This window comes from Passer montanus, unplaced genomic scaffold (assembly GCF_014805655.1).
Source record: "Passer montanus isolate IOZ18808 unplaced genomic scaffold, ASM1480565v1 scaffold3, whole genome shotgun sequence".
NCBI lineage: Eukaryota > Metazoa > Chordata > Aves > Passeriformes > Passeridae > Passer > Passer montanus.
The window spans coordinates 5,595,596-5,617,037 of record NW_024367707.1 but is presented as its reverse complement, the minus strand read 5'-3'; the positions used below and the strand labels follow the sequence as shown (position 1 = coordinate 5,617,037).

The 21,442-nt window shown below is 38.0% G+C and overlaps 1 protein-coding gene across 6 annotated transcripts in view; it reads right to left on the bottom strand.

Moving 5' to 3' along the window:
- The window catches only part of MAP7D2 (MAP7 domain containing 2), an 85,639-nt gene that overhangs the window by 7,878 nt on the left and 56,319 nt on the right, over positions 1 to 21,442 (bottom strand). For 3 of the 6 annotated variants that reach the window (XR_005628088.1, XR_005628092.1, XM_039714410.1), the window contains 9 exons: positions 21,224 to 21,322; positions 18,872 to 18,982; positions 17,448 to 17,570; positions 14,467 to 14,615; positions 12,935 to 13,062; positions 3,428 to 3,660; positions 2,934 to 3,060; positions 846 to 1,050; positions 624 to 728 (listed from right to left, as the gene is read on the bottom strand). Coding sequence is in view for 1 of the 6 variants with exons in the window: in XM_039714410.1 (XP_039570344.1) it covers positions 624 to 728; positions 846 to 1,050; positions 2,934 to 3,060; positions 3,428 to 3,660; positions 12,935 to 13,062; positions 14,467 to 14,615; positions 17,448 to 17,570; positions 18,872 to 18,982; positions 21,224 to 21,322 (1,280 nt within the window). In the remaining 5 variants the exon portion in view is untranslated. The remainder of the gene's footprint in view (positions 1 to 623; positions 729 to 845; positions 1,051 to 2,933; positions 3,061 to 3,427; positions 3,661 to 12,934; positions 13,063 to 14,466; positions 14,616 to 17,447; positions 17,571 to 18,871; positions 18,983 to 21,223; positions 21,323 to 21,442) is intronic. The other 3 variants (XR_005628090.1, XR_005628089.1, XR_005628091.1) reach the window with 3 other exon arrangements.

Genomic DNA, 21,442 nt, shown 5'->3' with positions numbered 1-21,442 from the left:
CAGTGGCAAACAGTTTAAAACATATTGGAATAACATGTATGAATAGATGATTGTTTGTAACCAGGCAGGGGCTCTGCAGCTGTTCTCTTTCCTGCTACACAGCTGTAAACAAAGCTAATTTATGCAGCTTCAGCCACTTCCGTGTGCAGCAGTGGCCAGACAATCCTGTTCCTCTGCATAATGCTACCAGAGACAGCCTGGTGGGGGGAAAACTGTTTGTTAATCACAAACTTTCTCAATTAATGACACAGAGCTTTTGTTGAGCAAGATTTAAACAAAGTCACTCATGTTTCTCAGTAGTTAGTGATGTCCTGGGTTGGACAGCAACTGACATTTGCCTTGGCATGCCATTCCTTGTTTGTCTCAGGCATTTAACTTTCAGGTAGAGGCTGGCTCTGTGTTTGCTCAGTGCCTCGGAGAAAGTCATTTGCCTCAGGCAATTCCACTTTGTTCAAATTTTGATGTCCATGTTCCCCCTAACAGGCAAGTAACAAATACTACGTTTGCCATAACCATTCACCTCTAATCCCTCCAGATTATTGTTATTAGATACTACTGGGTGCTTCCTGGGTTATGTATTTAAACAAGAAATGAAATAATTATCCTGAGATGCAAATACTCACCTTCTTCCGCTCCAGCCTTTCTTGCTCAATTTGCTGCATGATTTGCTCCCTTTCAAGACGAAGCTGTTCAGCTGCCTCACGGGCTTTGATTTCTGCTTCTTCCCTCTAATCAAAATGTGTAAAATATGTTAGGGCCATTATTTATTTCAGGCAGAGTAACAAATATTAAGAAGTATTTTTTTAACATGTATAAAAAATTCACATTTGTGTTTGAGATGATACCTGTTTCTCAAGCTTGGCTTGGAGCTCTTTTTCTTGCTTTTCCTTTAGCATTTGTTCTTCCTCAGCTCTTCTTCTGGCTTCCTCTTCTGCCTTTTTTCTAGCTGCCTCCTCTTCACGTTTTCTTTCCTCCTCCTTCTTACGAGCTTCTTCTTCCAGACGAAGTCTTTCTTCTTCTGCCTTTCTTTTCTGCTCTTCTCTCTCAAGCCTGCAAAAAATGTAACAGAAGGTTTAAAAGGCTTCATCTTGTTTAGCATGAATCCTATTGAATGTACATCACTAACTGGTAACACATGCATCAGCACATATTTTCATTAAAGATGCCAGGATACAGTGAAGACATTGAGCACATGCTCAGAATTCAGGTTGCTATCAAGGTTTTACTTCAATCTTACTTTAAATGCCTGAAATACTTCATAGAAGTTATCATTTCCATTGAAAAAAACATGCGTGATCAAAGAAAACATTCATGTTCTAATTTCAATTAGAATGTCAATAATAAAATTAAGTATCAAGAACAAAGACAAACCTCTTCCCCTGTACTTGATACCCAGAATGCTGGTATCTATAAACAAGCAAGTTCTTTTATCCTTTGCTACATCTGAAGATAAACAGACGGGATGAGTAGCAGCAAATTCCACAAAACACAGTGGAACACTGGAAGGAGTGGGTCTAAACCCCCCCTGTGTTGTTCCCTGGCCCACTGAGGGGCATCTTGCTCCTTAAGAATTGCTTCTTAAGTGATGATTCTTATCATTCTATCAGGGCCAAAATGGCAGGAGCTGGTCATTCCACTCCCACCCTGAATCAAGGGTTTAAAGAAACTGAAAAAGTTAAAAGTTTAACTAAATTTAGTGAGGGGGATCGAAACAAGTAAGAGTATAGCACAAAGAGTAGAAATAATAAGGGAGAGTTAATTATTAGCAGATAAAGTAGGTAAGGAGAGAGTGACATATCACCTGCCTGTCTTTATTATGTTTAAAGAAGCAGGATGGGATGTGGATTTAATTGTGAAAAAGAAGAGGACCATAGCCTGCACATGGGCCCCCAAACCTGAGCTACAGGCAAGGGGTCCAAAACCTACCAACAAGGCAAAAGTAAAAGGACGCTTTGACCTCAGGAGACCAGGACCCATTTCAAAACCCACCAACCCAGTGAGGTGAAAGATTGTGTAAGTGTAAAGGAACTTTGGACTCGGTTATAATACATTTCAGCACGAAGTGGGGTGGGCGGGTTAGGTCATGAATATGCATTAGGCATTTTGGGAATTACATGAATATGTAAGACTTTTCAGATACATAGAGAGCTGGAGCCTGTGATTCTTTGCACATGATTCTGGGAGATGGCTCCCATGTGTCTGGTGCTGTCAACAAACATACCCCTTTCTAAGTTTAACTAGTTGGAGAGTTCTATTCTGCGCTTCCACCCTGCCCACTGTGTCTGTAGTAAGAAAACCCAAAGTTGAATCTAGACATGCAGAATTAGTGATTTATTATTACAGGGTTGAAGGAAGTGCAAGGTTTGCTGACATTTGCAACCAGCATCCCACGTGGAAAACCACCAAAAAGCCTGTTCCCAGAACAGGGCCAGAACTTCACAGCTCAGACAGCAACCTTCATTCTGCCCACACTCTGCCCTCAATGCCTGCAGCAGAGTTGGGCAGGAAGAGGAGCTTCAGGTTAATTATGAATGATTCAAGATATTTTATGCATATCCTGCTGCTGCAAGACATTTTCTGCTACAACATCTAGCTCATTTAAAGCTACCTAAAATATTTTTTTACAATGTAGAATACTTCAGGTATGTCCAGAATGCAGGGTTAAGTACACTTCAGCATGGACATGCCTGAATTATTTGGAAAAGTAATAATTTATTCAGGGTTCTTGAAGAGGCCAAATTATTATTTTTTAACTTCACTAATCACAGAAACTGCAAAAGACACCAATGAAATTAGTCTGAAATTAAAGAAATTAACAAATACATATAAAGCAGCCTCTTGATTCCAAAACTACCACAGTTTCAAGCAACCTGTATCTTCAGCAATACAGGTTAAATTATTAGGTTATAATTTTCACAAAGCAACAGAGAGACCTTTCTCGTTCTTCTCTTTCCTGTTTCTCCTTTTCCTCTTGTTCTTTTTGCAGGCGTGCCTGTCGTCTTTTTTCAGCTAGAATTTTTGCAGCTTCTTCTGCATCACTTGTTCCTGCTGTGATCTTCCCTAGGAGAAGAAAACCAAGGATGGAAAGTCAGGCAGGGAACAAACAGAGTGCCCAGCAATTCCAGGTTCATACAGATGCTGAAATGGGCCTGGTTCAGAGTGGTGAGACACCTTTTTAAAAGCACATTTCAGTATTTTCCGCAGAAAGAAGATGGAATAGATAAGGGCATCACATCTTCATTAACAATTGGTACATTTGGCTTTTGGTACATTAATGAAAATTGTGTATTCACAGGTTCCAGTATGTATCTTTACACATTCTCATAAGCCTGTGACTGAGCAGCCTCATGAAAAGAACAGCTCATGACCATTTAAAAGTCTCAGGGACCCATCATACCTTGCACTAACATCTTGCAGCAAGGCTCACCTTCACTGTTCTCAGCCTTTCCAGCAGAAGGCATGTGCTTCTCAGGAGCCACCTGGCCCACGTCATCAGTGCGTGCTCCTGGGGACTTCAGGTGACTGACATTTTCTTTCTCCTTGTCTGCTTTCTTTTTAGGTGTTTCCTGGCTGCTATTGGAAGTGGCACGATGCTTCACAGGAGAAGCTGGATATTGTTTGGTGTTTTTAGGAGACTGAGGATAAGTCTTTGCAACAGTCCTGATGAGGGAAAACAAAAATCAAACAAGGCCAGATGTTACACAGCTTTGAATCAAACTCTATCTTCACATTTCTCATTCTTTCTTGTCTCCAGCTACAGAGGAGTGTCAGCTGTTCTGCACAATACTGAAAAGAACCACCTGGATGCAATCAGAACTTAAAATGCACGGAACTGACAGAGAAGTGTACACGATTACAGAAAATTGCCATTAAAATACAGGAATAACACTGTCTAAGGTCTAGGTGAGAGATAGGAAATTTTGGACAACCTAAACCAATGATTTCAGTAATGCCCATTTCAAAAGAATTCTGTCAACTTTACTGTTTCTACAGTCCTTCTCAACATGTAAACCAAAACAATGGCTGCTCTCTGTCTGTAGAAATCATAATGAGCTACAGCATGCTGCTGTCATCTGAATACCACCTTGCCAACCATGGTCTTTTTCCAATCGTATCTGATTTTCCAAAACAGCACCAAATATCTGTATATACAAAGGTAAGGCTGGGTACTACTGAAAGAGACAGAACTGATAAAACCATTATATTGTCAGCAACACTGTTTGAGTCAGTGCTCTTTTCAGCACCAACACAACAGACTCCAGACTCCAAACTCAGCACCTGCAGCTTTTTAGAAGCTGCACTTGTGGTGATGGTGATGCACAGCAGCAATGCAGCACATTGCTCATCTGGCTGCTGCACACTTCAGGTGAAGTGATAGCCCCGAAGTCAGTTCTGGGAAAGTGGAAGGGTAAAGATACCTGATATTCACTGAAAATAGGTGCACATAAAGAGAACAGATTACCAGGAAACATAAAACTACACATGAATACTATTCATTATTCATGTAACACCAGTAACTAGCACTTATAACATTAAGAAAGGCTGGGATGTGTGACTAAGTAGTATAAGAATAAAGAGATTACAATCTTAAAATAATGATTTATGTGAGTCTCATTAGAATAAATTATCTTACATTAAAGTGAACGTTACACATGTATTTCTAACCTTCTTCCTGGATATGCAATTATGATATAAATGTATTATCCCTTATCACTTTTTTAATCTACACTATATAGAGCTTCATATACCATAACATGCTTTCCGGACTATACACTCATTCTGGCAGACCACAAACAAGAAAAACATGATCAGCAGCTAAAAATTAATGGACTGGAGTGCCAAGGTTTGTATAGATCTAACTATAGTATTGTGTGGTCAGAGACTATTATAACTAGAACAGTATTTGCATTACAGAACAGACAATAAAAATAAGATATCTTATATAACTCCTTCCCAAACTCATGAATTCTGTAGAAAAAAGGGCTCTTTTCTACCATATTAGACTGCATTTGAAAGATGTTGAGACATTAGACTACAAGGAGCTCACTCAGAGCTGCCTGGTTTGTGGGGAGGAAAACACTGCAGAGTATTGCACCATCCTTACTCTCTTACTCCCACTGAAGAGCCACCACAGAGTCCAAAAGCCCTCGGGCTGCAGGAACAGTAGCACCCAACTAAATTCGAAGTTCAGCTCAGGTACCCCCTGCCCGCAGGCCCAGGAGCTCCCTGTCAGCTCAGCTCCTCGCCCTTGGTCCTTGGCTGAGCTCAGCTGTAGGTAAGCCTGTTCTTCTTAGCTTCCCAACCTGCTGATCCTGACATGATGTCCTGGCTTGTCCTTGCACTTGCCTCAGTAAGGCCTTTGTTGGCTGTCACTGGGCTCTTGGTAAACCCTGGTCACCTCTTTTGCCTGCCATGGGATGGGATGCTATGGGCAAGGTCCCTGTCCTTGTCTGTCCTGCTGCCACCCATGACTCCTGCTGTTCCATGACAGAAGTAGGCTTTGGAAGATGTAAACAAGCAAGTCTGATTTCAGTTATTGAAGAAAACAGCAATGAGAGAAGCCAGTGAGTTTGGTTGGGTTGACCAAATCCGGTTTTAGCATTGTCTTCAGATTCCTCTTTAGGTTACAGATGCAATTCCAGGTCCTTCTGACAGCAAAGGCAGATTTCAAGGCCCCACCTACACATGTATATCTCACATGTGCCTCATCACTGCAGTAATTTCCAACTGTATTTCATAAAAATATAATTGGTAAACAGAAAACATTTTTCTCATATTTTTCTGCAGCACAGAGGGTGTTTCTTGCTAATTAGACACTTCAAAGCAGAGTCCCTTCTCGCTGTCTTTGGTTCACATTTCCAACTTTACCGCACGTTCCTTGCAATGCTTTTGATTTAACTTGTTGTGACAGAAGGAGCAAAACAGGCTAATAACTAAGGCTGAGTCATTCTCAGTATTAGTAGAGAAGTAATTGTTCTCTAATAAAGACATGACAATCAAAGAGGTCGGTAGGAAGGAGTCTAGTCATGAGAGCCACATATCTTGCACTGCACAGGCATTAGAGCAGACTGGTTGTACAACTCAGCTGGTGGATCAGAAACATGTGCTGAATGTATTATTTAGCTACTGCATCTTTGAACTTTTAGACTTACAGTAATTTTTTTTAACCGAAGTGCTACAGGCTCTTAGACCAGAACAACAAGAAAATAGTAGTTTCATACAAAGTAGCTAAAAGTGAGAAACATAGAAGACTGATTACTGCAAGGATGAGAATAATGCAGTGTGTGAAGTGCAAAGCTGAAAAAGCCCATCAGGAATAAGAATATTTTTTCAGAATTTTTATATAATTTACTGGATGCCAGTAGAAAGTATTAAATTAACATTGTATTTTAATTGTATTTAAAACATACTCTCAACTCAGCATCTTTAACATTCCTTGACTCAGGCAGAATTGTTACTGGAAAAAGCACTCCTCCTAAATAACATTTAAGTTATGCTGTTTTACACCAAAAAGAGCCAAACTTGACTGAAAAGGCAGAAAAATGGAATTATTAAGAAGAAAAAAATTATAGTCACTTGTATAGAAGCCTTTTTAGGTTTAAATCATGGTAAGAAAGTAGGAAACACAGAATTATCCCTGATAAGGATAAGAGAATTAAGATAACAAATCACTGAAGTACAAGAAGTGGTAGCATGTCAGTGGTCAGACAGCTTACTCATTCTCAGTAACTGGATTTTACAGGGGGATACAGAAGCACCTTCCTCTCTCCAAGAAGACATTAGTTTTCTCACCTAACTGCCCTGAGCTGACATGAGGGCAGCAGCATGAAAGAAGCTGCCCCCTACATGCTCTGCTAGAACCTCTATCAATGAGCATCCACTGATTCTTAATTACCATGGCTCCTATTTAATTATGAAAGGGATAGTCCATTCTGCAGAACAATGTCTCAGGAAGAGCAGGTGAGGGGTTCTGAGCTTACTTTTGCTAAGCAGAGAAAATAAAACACATGTGGCACACAAATCAGATGTCACACCCAGCTCTGGCCATAAAGAGCAGGGCAGAGAACAGCATGCTCTCCTGAAAAGCCAGCTCTGTGGCAGGTCACTGATTATAGCTGTCCATGAGGCTGACTGTAAATCAGAAATCTTCAGCAATGCCAGAGATGCATTATTTTCCTCCTTTCTCCTCATTAATTCAACAAAAACTCTGCTGAAACCACACCAAGGACCCGCATGTTCTCAAGCCTGCTTTCTGACATTGCTCTGATCCAAGCTATTTTTGCTCTACCTGTGACACTTTCTCAAAAGCAGCTTTCTTTCACTCTTAGTTTTGATCTTTTGTAACCAAAGACAGATTCATTTCACTTTCACATTTCTTAAAAAAGAAAAAAACTCAGCATAGGTCTGTAGAATAGTCTTTTGAATAGTTGAATTATTACAGATATTTTTAAATGGTGAACCAGCCTGTTATCTAGCGAACTGCTGAAAAATCCCTCAAAACACTCTTGATCCAACATTCTACCCACTGTTTTTATCTTTCCAAGTCAACACAAAAACTAAGAGTAGTAAATGTAGCACATACAAAGTAAAAATCAAAAATGGGTCACTGCAGAACATAGAAGCTACTTCTGTGGGGAATTCACCACATGCAGACACCTTTCCAATAACTCATTTTTAAACATTTTACAAGTTTGAGGGGCACTATTTTTTCTACTAGTCTAGGTTCATATTCCATCAGTATTCTGCAATTTGACTGAGCATGCACATTAATTTCTGACATCAAAAGTGTTTCCCCCAAGCTACAGGGGGCTGTCACCCAACAGGCCCGCCAGGTGAGGGGTTCAGTTAGTGAAACCATGAGCAAAGGACAATGACCAACCTGGATCTGGAAAGGAACATGAACCACCACCCATAAGCAGCACCACCCATCAGTCACCTTCCTCCTTCTCTCATGAGGTTATGCTTTGGCAAAAGAACGTGATACAGAGGCTTGTCAGAGCTTTGAGTTTTATTCCATGGCTTACACTGTGGCTCATCTGAAGATACTTAAAACTAAATCCTACTTCCTTGATTCAGTCAGATGCTATTGATTTATTTAGGGACTATTTACCCAAAGACATGTGAAGGACACAGGCTTTATTGCCTTCCTGATCTATAAGAAAGCACACTTACCTATTCTCTTAGGGATACTAAGAAGAAAAAAATTATAGTCACTTGTATAGAAATCTTTTTAGGTTTACATCATGGTAATAAAGTGGGAAACACAGAATTATGCCTGATAAGGATCAGAGAATTAAGATAACAAATCACTGAAGTCCAAGAAGTGGTAGCATGTCAGTGGTCAGACAGCTTACTCATTCTCAGTAACTGGATTTTACAGGGGGATACAGAAGCACCTTCCTCTCTCCAAGAAGACATTAGTTTTCTCACCTAACTGCCCTGAGCTGACATGAGGGCAGCAGCATGAAAGAAGCTGCCCCCTACATGCTCTGCTAGAACCTCTACCAATGAGGATCCACTGATTCTTAATTACCATGGCTCCTATTTAATTACAAAAGGGATAGTCCATTCTGCAGGACAATGTCTCAGGAAGAGCAGGTGAGGGGTTCTGAGCTTACTTTTGCTAAGCAGAGAAAATAAAACACATGTGGCACACAAATCAGATGTCACACCCAGCTCTGGCCATAAAGAGCAGGGCAGAGAACAGCATGCTCTCCTGAAAAGCCAGCTCTGTGGCAGGTCACTGATTATAGCTGTCCATGAGGCTGACTGTAAATCAGAAATCTTCAGCAATGCCAGAGATGCATTATTTTTCTCCTTTCTCCCCATTAATTCAACAAAAACTCTGCTGAAACCACACCAAGGACCCGCATGTTCTCAAGCCTGCTTTCTGACATTGCTCTGATCCAAGCTATTTTTGCTCTGTGACACTTTCTCAAAAGCAGCTTTCTTTCACTCTTAGTTTTGATCTTTTGTAACCAAAGACAGATTCATTTCACTTTCACATTTCTTAAAAAAGAAAAAAACTCAGCATAGGTCTGTAGAATAGTCTTTTGAATAGTTGAATTATTACAGATATTTTTAAATGGTGAACCAGCCTGTTATCTAGCGAACTGCTGAAAAATCCCTCAAAACACTCTTGATCCAACATTCTACCCACTGTTTTTATCTTTCCAAGTCAACACAAAACCTAGGAGTAGTAAATGTAGCACATACAAAGTAAAAATCAAAAATGGGTCACTGCAGGACATAGAAGCTACTTCTGTGGGGAATTCACCACATGCAGACACCTTTCCAATAACTCATTTTTAAACATTTTACAAGTTTGAGGGGCACTTTTTTTCCTACTAGTCTAGGTTCATATTCCATCAGTATTCTGCAATTTGACTGAGCATGCACATACATTTCTGACATCAAAAGCTACAGGGGGCTGTCACCCAACAGGCCCGCCAGGTGAGGGGTTCAGTTAGTGAAACCATGAGCAAAGGACAATGACCAACCTGGATCTGGAAAGGAACATGAACCACCACCCATAAGCAGCACCACCCATCAGTCACCTTCCTCCTTTCTCCTTCTCTCATGAGGTTATGCTTTGGCAAAAGAACGTGATACAGAGGCTTGTCAGAGCTTTGAGTTTTATTCCATGGCTTACACTGTGGCTCATCTGAAGATACTTAAAACTAAATCCTACTTCCTTGATTCAGTCAGGTGCTATTGATTTATTTAGGGACTATTTACCCAAAGACATGTGAAGGACACAGGCTTTATTGCCTTCCTGATCTATAAGAAAGCACACTTACCTATTCTCTGAGGGATACTGCAAGAATAATCAAATTAATGTACAGATTTTCCAAGATGAAGCATAAAACAAAAAATTACTGAAACCTCTCATCCTGTTATTATTGATCCTGTGAAAGATCTGAAGAAAATGAACACTTTGCACCATCAGTATCCAATAGCAATTGAAAAAGATTAAAAACAATTTCCTAATTGTTCAAACACTCTAATCCATTAACTTTCATCTTATCCACATTAAGATTCAAAATAATAGTTTTGGATTTCTTTCTGTGACAATTCTTGACGTATTTACTTTTCCAAATAACATCATGTTTTGAATTCCTTCCCTGCTTTTAATTGTTGTTCAGCACATTTTGATTTTTTCCCCTTTTCTCCTTTTTATATCTGTATCTGTTCACTCGTCTCAGATATTATGTTTTTGGGCTGACCTTTTCTGCTTTCTCAGTAAAATTTGCCTGTCCAAAACACTAGTATTTTATTTATGTAATTACTGCAGTAATTACATAAATAAACTCTCTTCCACCATTAATCAGTGGGTCTCTTTAGGCTGAAATTTTATTGTCTTGTTTGATCCTGCTTCAGTTACTTTACCATGATTAAAGGCACCTTTTATTTAATAAATAATGAAATAACGTATTGAGAAGACAAGTTACTGCCCACTCAGAAACCAAGATGACAACTGTGAAGAACTGGTAACTAGAACAATACCAAGAAAACTTGAATGCCAAGTCACATATTCTTAAGAAAAGAAATGCATACAGCTAATTGTCATGTACTGGCTATACTTGATTCTTTCCTCAACAGCTTTACAGGTTAAGGTGCTATGCAGGATCACTAACTTCTAATGCTGTACAATATGTATTCTTATTTCTTCCAGGGTATTTTTTCAGTCATATAGTGTGCTAGAAGGAGAATGATTAAACATGTAAAAGATTGTTAGGTTTGCAAGAAGAATGAGTGTATATTTATTTAGTCAGACTAAAATTATACTTGAATGTCAGATAATGATCTTGCTGGTTAGTGGATTTAAATACAGGCAGTAAAGATTATACAATCTAAAGGAAGGTTCCAAAAGCCTATCTCCTCAATGAAAATTAACAGTGGAATTTGAGTTGCATGAAAAATGCATATATTATCACTATTATAATCTATACATAATAATACAATATGGTCATTAGGACACTTTTAATTTTAGAATTATGAGGGGAAGTTTTGAAAGTGCTGAAGCAAAACTCTCTGCAATCAGTAATAAACATGGATTTAAACTCCATTTACTGTATCTCTCATAAGGTCAAGAAGGGTGTTCTAATTGGGCCATGTTAAGATTAAATGCTCGGCAATACATTCCTAGCCATGGTCAGAATCATATTCCCTTGAGAAAGAGAAGGAGGGGTGTGAAAAAAGGGATCACTACTGTGGTTCACAATCACAGAGACACCCACCAGCAGGCTTCTTAATTCCTCCATGCAGCAGCTGTTTTTAGAAGAAGAAACAGTATTCCTTATAGGCATGAAAACATTTCACTGTACAAAGTTTATTATAATTTGCACCTCTGGAAAAAATTCTCTATCATTTCCTAATCTTTTATGGAAATTAGTGCTTCAAATTAAGACTGGGCATACCTTTTTCATGAAGCACTAAAGAGCTGCTTCCCAAGAACTTTTTCTTTTAAGCACTGGACATTTCTCTGATGATCTGCACCAACCTTTGCTTGCCCAGCAAGCAGCACTTGACACTAAGCTAATTCATTCCCCACCAATCATTTTGCTTAAATAAATCCGTCTCTTGGTGGATCTCTTTTTTTCTCTTATACTGGCTGAACAAACTGAAAAATGTATTCTGAGCAGGGAATATCAGTACTTGCAGTATAATATACAGTCTTAGAGCTCAAACTTTTTTTTTTTTATACTTTATATTGCAGAGTACCAGTAGACAATGATCTGCCCAAACTGTAATAAGAAAGCTGACTGTCATTACCATTGCATTTCAATAAATTATTCATAAAATGGATGTAGTTCACACCACAGAATCTGATGACATGTATATTATTGAAAGTTTGAGAATCTGTATCTTTATAAAGAAAACCAAGAAATGCAGTGTCCCAGTTACATGCAAGGGGATGTCTAAACCAGAAAATGCTGAGAGTCAGATGGTTTCCTTATGTTGTCTAACATCAGATTCACACAAAATCATCCCCCACTAAAGGGCTATGCCCTCAGAGCTGAAAGAGAAAAGGAACACCAGCTGGTTTTTCAGGCAGAAGAAATCTGTCAGAAAGGGGATCATCAAGCCTGGTTCAAAATATGGCCAGCTTCAGATTAAAAAAGATAAATAAGACAATTTTCAAGACAGAAGTGGCACCCACAAACAAGGTCTAAGAGAAAGTCCAAAACAATCAACCAGCCAAATAAATTAGGCAAGTACTGTAGACGAGGACTGCTTTAGCATACTCCTACATTAGAGCCAGACTTAATATTCTGCTCTAAGAAACCTGGAGACCCATTTGCTTAGACTTGAGTTTCAAGCTGTGGTACACATAAAACAGTTTTCAGCAAAAGACAATCAAGAAAAGCAAGTCAGTTGACAGCAAGCCCAGATAAGCTATAGATCCACAGCTCTGAATTAAAAAAATAAGGCAACAAAACCACAGAGGTCTGCAAATGAGCAAAGGTTAAAACTAATGGTTTAGATGACACATAGTTAAGTGTATTTATGGCACCAGATGGTCATGCCAACAATAGGAAATGCATATATTAAATGCTGGAATTTCTAGTTAGTATTCATGATGAGTGCATTTCTTCACATTAGGCAGTTTCTTCAAAACCAAACAAAAAACCCCCCCATATTTAAATATAAATATGAAGTAAAATTTCATATGAATAATGAAATGCACTGTAATTTCAAGACTGAGGAAAGGTAGAGAGAGCTGTCTCTAGTGGGTACTAACACTATTACAGATATCAGATTTGCCATCTACACCTCTCCTCTCACCCATCTGTATTTGTGCATATTTCATAAATTAACTAGATTTTATACAACGCTTCAAAGGGAGTTCCTTTGGAAGGAAGAATCTATGCCTTATTTAGAGGTAATGAAAAATTCACAGGATATTTTTCCACTAATAAGAAAAGCATACTTAGGTGTTGCAGGCGATGCAGATCTTCTGGACATGGCAGCAGGAGAATCAGACCTTCTCAGAGGAGATCCCATACCAGAAGATGAACCAGGTGTTGCAGGCCGCTTCTCCTTCTTTATCTTCTCAGTCTAGAAGCACAGTTCATTTTAATTTCCATAATTAGGATCAATAAATCAAAATGCATTTGATTGTTTTATTAGCAGGATGGCATATAAAGAGATTTGTGTGGCACACTTGTAAAAGCTTTTTAAACAGGCAGCTCACAAGTAAGGTGGTATTAATAGTTTTTTATTTTACGTAGACATAGCACACACCCACCCCTGTCTTGCACGGGCAGAGCATGCAAATTTCAGATAAGTAACACACATCAGAGCCTCTGCAAGAGTTCTTGGGAGGGGTGGTGGCACTGGGTGAAATCTTCAAAATCATCCATATGCTCCTGCTTAGATAAGATCAGCAGTGCAAACAGGCATCTCAGAGAAATGTTGCTGCATGTAACACTGAATGACACCTAAGAATGACACTACACAAGTCCTTATTCCCAGCTTTGGTTCTCTCACTTGCAGCTAATTTACATGGCATGAATCCCCCCATCATTAAGTATTATAAGATACAGGACCTTACGTGAATATTATAGCCCTAACAGAATTTTTTTAAAGCATGCCTTAAGCTGTGTAGACTCAGCAAAGGTGAGTGACTTGATTTTTCTTTTCTGGAAACTACAATGGATCGCTAATGCATCTTTTAAGCAAACAGCATTAAAAATGTCCACAGAAAGAGTTAAAGCAAATGGTGGAAAACAAAGGCATTATCAATACACTTGGGGAATTTGTGAAATATATGAAGCTTGCTCATATATTTCAGATAGTCATACTCAGGAGGGATACTTGCAGCTAATTTACATGGCATGAATCCCCCTACCATTAAGTATTATAAGATACAGGACCTTACGTGAATATTATAGCCCTAACAGAATTTTTTTAAAGCATGCCTTAAGCTGTGTAGACTCAGCAAAGGTGAGTGACTTGATTTTTCTTTTCTGGAAACTACAATGGATCGCTAATGCATCTTTTAAGCAAACAGCATTAAAAATGTCCACAGAAAGAGTTAAAGCAAATGGTGTAAAACAAAGGCATTATCAATACACTTGGGAAATTTCTGAAATATATGAAGTTTTATCATTAACCAGCAAGCCTGGACAGTCATACTCAGGAGGGAATTCTATTTGTCATCCCCATTCCCAGAAGTTATAAGCAAGTCCAAAACCATACACTTCAGTGCCTCAGTTCTCTGAAAACAGGGGTGTTGGTGTTCCAATACCAGCACTCAGCACTGATTCCCAAGAGGAAGAAGATATTAAAATACTCCTTAACAGGAGCACAAAGGCAACAGGTGTTGGCAGGGCTTACTTTTCTACTGCTGTTTCCTATAGCAGGGGAAACACTTCATTTGTATTCATGTAAAAGGAAAGCTAACAAGCAGAAGCTGCATCAGTTTACCCAGCAGTGAGATCAAAACCATTACAAACTCACCTGAGTAACTTCAGCTGCAGGTGCCCCTTTCATGGCATTGGCAGTGGAGGGTGAAGTTGCCTTCTTCCTGTCAGTGCTTCGGGTGGGGGAAGGCTTGTAGGGAGATTTAAGAGGACTAGCTGGTGCTACACGAGGACAGATATGGAATACTAAAGAGTTATAGTACAATAGCAAGAGCAAAAAGGAGCACGGATAGAGGAAGTAAAGGAGGGGAGAAAACAGCATACTTTTATGTTATAATGTTCAAAAGTAGTTTTAAAGTGGTTTTCAGTGTTTTAAAATATCGCAATACAATGCATTCAACATGATCCCATGTTTATTAAAACTGTCTCAACTGAAACATTTTATAGGAAAAAATTCTCTAAAATAGAATACTCTTTTCTTCATATATCTTTTGAATCACCAATTGACTAATACTGGGATTCTTTTTTCTTCTAAGAAGTCCAGCTTCCTTTGCATATGATAAAGAGTAAGCAGATAATGCTAACTGGGTGACTTTTGAATGCATACTGCAAAACAGGAAAGGTGACAGAAGCATAGGGAGTTTTGTCTTTTTTAAACCCTAAACATGCAAAGGCTCCTAATTAATTACTTTCCAAATAATATTCAAACAAAAAATTAACAAACCTCCCCCCCAAATCTAAACTAAATGCTGCTATAGGTATTTCAGTTATTTGAGAGAGACATAAATTTGAGCATGACACATGCATTACAACTTATAGGGCAGCTTGTTTTACTTGCAATATGATCAGGATTTTTTACTCCTGATTTTGCTCATATTGCCTTCTGAGATGAAACTTTCACATACATGTAGAACAATCAACAGAGTATATGTTCTATCAATAAGACAGACACTAATTGCAATCAAGTGATAGAATGTTTCCAATTTTAGTCAACTAAAGTCAAGAGGGGTATTGACTTTGAAAAAATAGCAATTATGCACTAATGTAAAGAAAGTCACATTCCCAAATTTTTTACTAGAGACAGCCCTAATAAAATTTTTATGAAGTCTTTTTGAATACTTTGAAGTTTAACTGGACCTTTGTACTCTTTGGCCCACTTTCCAACCAACTGGCATCAGGTCACTGTCTATTAATAAAAACATTCAGAAACTTAAAAGCTGCCTAAGATAAATATTTTTACTTCAACTGTTAAAAGAATGAATTATGCATCCAGTAACAATTGTTTGCCTGAATATCTTGACTTCGTGTGACATTAATAATGTGTTGCTGTAGAGTCTGAAATTGAGGCTCCTCATTTCTAAGCATACAGAAAATGCAGTAGCAGAGCAATTTTGACCCCAGCATAAAGACAGGAGGCACAGCATGAGCTCCTGGTAAGGAAGATCCCTCTTCCTTATTCAGAAGTGACTTCTATGGTGAGAAGTACATGACAAATGGGAGACGTCCCTCAACTGTTTGGCTGGCAATTACTGACAAAATGTCAATGGCCTCTGAGATTGTTGTTTTCAACCCGTGCTACAGCCTGATTGCCTTGTGAGGAAATGACAAGAGGATGCTTGCTCAAAAAGCTCTTTCCAAAATCAGCTGCCCTGTTTCAGCTCAATGAAAAAGCAGTTTTCAGAACAAATTGTACCCTTGTCAGACATGCCAGTGTATTACTTTAAAGATCCTGTGATGAAGAGATAAACATGAGAGTTTACAACCAAAATGAGCAAAGAAGGACAAAAGTAATCCTTATTGATTTCTTTGATATCAAATACAAAACAGGAGAAAAAAAAAAATCAACCACAGGTGGCCTCAGCAATTCAGCTTAAAATCTTAAGCAGAATGTACTGATCTAATTTTGACTTGGGTTTTGCTCACTCTTGACAGTTGCTGGTCCCTGAGCAGTAATCAAATTGGGCACTTTCTCAAGTACTATATGAAAACATTTCTGCTTCCAGTAGAGGCTGTTTTTAATGTAGAAACAAGGGAAGCAATTTTAGAGGCATTCAGTATCAATGTCCCTATGCACTGAACAGAGAAGTAATGCACAAGGGAAAGCAGGTTTACTTAGAAATTCATTTTTAAATAGCTTTGCATGAAAAGCACAGATGTAGAACTGAAGCCCATTTTAACCAAGATGTGTGAAAACACCCATCATAAAGATGATCAGTCTTTTATAGTCTAAATAGTTTAATCTTGGAAAAGTGTTTCTTTTTGCAGACAGACATTTGGGTGCATGCTTTGGGGCTCTTTTTTTGTTTGTGTGTTCTATTACAAGTAAAAAGGGCTGTTAAACTTTTGTCTTGTTTCAGCCAATGCTATCACCAAGTATGACTTTATAAGCAGAAACTACTCAAAGTCAGGTATTGTCCAAGTATTAGCAGGACTGGAAACATTATTTTTGTATGCAAAAATGTTTGCAAAATAATGGTTTTATTAGTCTACACTTTACACATAGGAATGGTAGCTATCATCCCTTAAAGATCAATAATTTCTGGAACTGACACCTTCCTATCAATCAGTCTGGTTTTCCGTATGTGTATTTACACCTATACATATATATAGGTGTCAAATACACACAGCTAAAGGCATACTTAAGAGATAGATATAGAAAGTGGTAAAATAATTAAGACCTGGTAAACATAATTAAGACTCAATGGTGCACTGGGATTTTTGTTCTACATGCTATTTGGGTATGACAGGGCTGACGTTAATAAATCAATCAAAGCCTCTGAGAGTTGTCACATCCTTGTCTAAAAACCTGTTTCTTAAATGAATATATTATTTTTTTTATAGTCTGCAGTTTTAATGATTTTTTTTCTAAAACAGATATTCAGAATAGCACAGAAAAGGTAATGTGCTTTTCAAAGATTTTAAATACACTGTTATCTGAAACAACTTAGTTCATCATTGATTTTGTACTGTCCTGTAAATTGCCATTTGTTTCATAGTACTCCGTTTGTGCCATCAGCTACATAAATGCAGCTGAACACAAACCTCAATGGTTTCAAAGTGAGGAAGTCACATTTTTACCTGGAGTATTGTACTGCTCAGAAAGCATTAATGTACTTCTGCTTCTGGCTAAAGATGACTGTGTGGGAGTCAGCAGTCGAGAAACAATAAAGTTTTCCATTGGACTAAGATGCATGCGGTGAGCTGAAGGATGGGAGCAAATAAAATAAAATTTAAAATGCAAAGAAATAAAACAATGTTACATTAAAATAACTGAAACAAAATGATGAAATGATTAAATGAAATAACAAAAAATACTTGAACTTTTTGAGATTTAGAATACTTGAAAATAATTTTCATTCCCTCTGAAAAAAACCTTCTAATTTGGCCATTGTTTTAAGTTTCCCACTTATACACTACACACAGTAAGGTTAAGATCATGTTGTATTTTGTTTTTACTCAGAGGCATGTTCCATTCTGCAAAATGGTTGCTTTCATGACTCAGCAAGAAAAAAGTTTATCCTCTTCCCCAGCAGGAAAGGTAAAACACTTGGTAGATCTGCACAGCTGCTCACTAATGTGCCACCTGTGCTGGGACTGCATTTGAAATCTGCCATCTCACCATGTTACGTAAGCCTTATTTATACAATATGCCTGCATTACTTCCTGCTCCATAAAAATAAGTGTCAACTATATAAGATATATATATATATATATATATATATATATATAGATGTTCCTATTACATGTATATATAGCCATCTGTCATAATAACCTCAAAGCTTCTGATGAGCTTAAGCAATTAAAAAATTAAAATACATTTACCTTCTCTTTTTCATTCTAGAAACAAGCCTTCATAATTGATTTTAGTAAATATATTTTTCCCATTAGACGTAAAAAAAATTGGGTAGAAAGAAATAAGCAAACACAAAATAATCCTAAAAAAATCCAAACAGTTCACAGTGAGATAAACCCTTCAGTGCTCTTTGTAGTGTTTAGCAACCACTAATCCTACAAGATGATCATCTTCTGTGGAGTCACTTGAGGATCAGAGTTTCATAAGAAATTAACGGGCTCTAAACTCTGGTCACCAGATTGCAGTCTCCCAGGTGGCTCATCAGACATATCCCTGCATATGGAACATCCCACATCTACTGCCAGGCCACACCTTTGCTTTGCTTGTTTTTCCTTATTTTGATAGGAGGTCACAAGCAGTGCAGTTATAGGAAATTGCTGCAGTTACAGCCTGCATTTACAACCAGATTTGCTGGAGTATCAGAATTTGGAAAAGGACCAGTAAAAAGCCCATGGCATTTGTTGCTGGACTACGATCTCCAGCATGGCAGCACAGCCTTGGGACAGGCTGCAGGACCATGTTATTAAGAGAATCTCTCAGATGTTTGAGTTCCTTTGAATAACAGACACGAGCAAACCCCAAAGCTCTGTGGACCAGCAGTGCTTTAAGCAGGAGAGTTTGTGCTGGAGAGACCAGCGTGTTCACTTGCCTCTGTCGGGGGAATGCGTTATGGCCGCTGTGGAGGACGAGAGGCGTTTACTGATCGGCGACTCCATTTGCTTGGGCAGATTCATTGTAGAAGCTGAAAGTTTGTCACATGCTGCAGAGAAACGCATTGAAGAAATTTGTATTCACACCACAGTGTTATTAAACTCCAAAAATTAACCTTGCATTTGTTCTCGTGGCCCTTGCACTGATCACAGCACTGACTTGGCATGAGATGAGCTCTTCCTGACCGCTGAGGACCAGCACCTATGACATATACTTTGGCATGCAACTTTTCTGCTTGTGAATTTAACATTCTAGTTTCACAAAAGCTTTTTTTTTATACTGACACTGATAAATAATTATATATCAGCACCAGCATAAAGTTACCCAAAGAAAACAAACTGCATACATGAACTCATCTGCATTCCCCCTCCCCTCTACCTTCAGTCTGGATGAGCTGAAGTTCACATGAGACATTGCTCTAATAAGAAAATGACATAACCAACATTTGTCTATCTACATGAGACCTCACTGTTTTAATGACTAAGCCAGCATCAGCCATTTGTCTTTATCTTTTGTGCTTGGGAAGAACCAAAATAGGAAAAAAAAAAAAAAAAAAAAAGGAAAAAAAAAGGAAAAAAAAAGGAAAAAATAGAGAAAAAAAAGGAAAAAAAAAGAAAAAAAAAAAGGAAGAAAAAAGGAAAAAAAAAGGAAAAAATAGAGAAAAAAAAGGAAAAAAAAAGAAAAAAAAAAAGGAAGAAAAAAGGAAAAAAAAAGGAAAAAAAAAAGGAAAAAAAAAGGAAAAAATAGAGAAAAAAAAGGAAAAAAAAGAAAAAAAAAAAGAAAAAAAAAAGAAAAAAAAAAGAAAAAAAAAATCCAAACCAACAAAAAAACCTAGACAGGTTTTTTGGTATTTTTCTTCTGACATACAATTTGATAAAATCTGTTTGAGCTTAATATCCATTTCCTACCTTGGGATTTATTCAACTGAATTAAAGAGAAATCTTACTCAAGTATTAGCACAGAGTACTAGTACCTGATGATCACTGATGATATGATATTCAGAAGCTAAAAGCACAGATGCTTTGTCCCCTACATTTGAATTTTATTTATTTCAAAACCAAAAATATTTTCAGCTAGACATGTACGTGACCCTAATTCTGCACCTCCTAAGTTACTGCAGTCCCTATTATGTCCATCAAATCATTGTCATAATGTGGTTTCTAAGATTTGCCTCCATCTACTACAGTAAACAATGCAATTCACTACATTTCCTTTTTAAATAAAGCAGATATAATGCTGGTATGTTGCAAAACATCAGTTGCACAGGCAAATAGCTTTGCACATGAACAACAATCAGTAAAAAAACTGAATCTGTTTGCACAGAAATATTAGTTCTCTGAGATCATAGGCAGAACAATATTTACTGTGAATTCTGCAGGAGTAATAGCCATGCTTAACTCCTCCTTTGGGGGAGAGAAGGAATCTACTTCTCAAAAGCACAGGCTGTGTTTTCTTTTCAAAACACCAAGTACATTTGCAATCAAATCAAATCACATTTTCAATTTGAAATCCTATATGCAATCCATTTGTTATTTTGGAGAACTCATCTACTTCAGAGCCCTTTTATGGGAATAACAATTAAAAAAAAAAAACCAAACCACAAATAAAACCCACCAAAAAAAAAAAACCAAAAACCAAAAACAAACCCCGAAAAAAACCCCTCAAAACAAACCTACAAGAACAAACCAAACCTGAACAATATAAAACATGATTGCTTAAACAAAGCCAACCACTTGAGTTTGTTACAAATACCAGCTTGGTCAAAATTCATTCTAGGAAGCTGAAAAACTAACACGGCTGTTTGTACCAAATTTGCTTGTTTTCAAAATATTGCAGAAGAAGGCCCGCCCTTGAGATGGAAAAAGAGGGCTGTTTTGATGAAACATGGTCTTCATAACACATTTTCTTACTGTGCAACTGAAATTTTTGTCAACAGCACCCTGTGCACATCCATTAGAACTGTCAAATATACATGTAATTATACACACACACAGAGCACCCACAGAATAAAAAAAAAAAATAAAGAGAATCTGAGCAGCAGAAGTCTATAGTTACTGAGAAAACCATGAAATGCCTCTACTGTGCTGGAACATGAGGCATGCACTGCTCCACCATGGCAAAATTAAAAGGAAATTAAGACACTGGTCTACATCACTAAGGGTAATGCTGTAGAGTACCAGACTGAAATAATAAGAAAACAGTGGTTAAGAAGAACAAGATCAGTGGATGGATTACAGTGATTAGAACAGTTATAAACGAGACACGATGGTACTGTGATTCTCTGAAATACCATTGAAGGAATCAGCAGGAGCAGTAGAGGTCACAGGGTCTGGAGGAAGGGTGTTGGCAGCTAAACCTAGAACAGGGGGTGGGGTATTTTCTGATTCACCTACACAGCAGAGAAATCAGAGCAAAAAGAGGTGAAAGAAATTACTGAATAAGTTGGGGGAGCTGGAATCAAGCACAAACTGCATCACAAAGAAAACTGGTTTCTTTCTCAAAGTGTAAG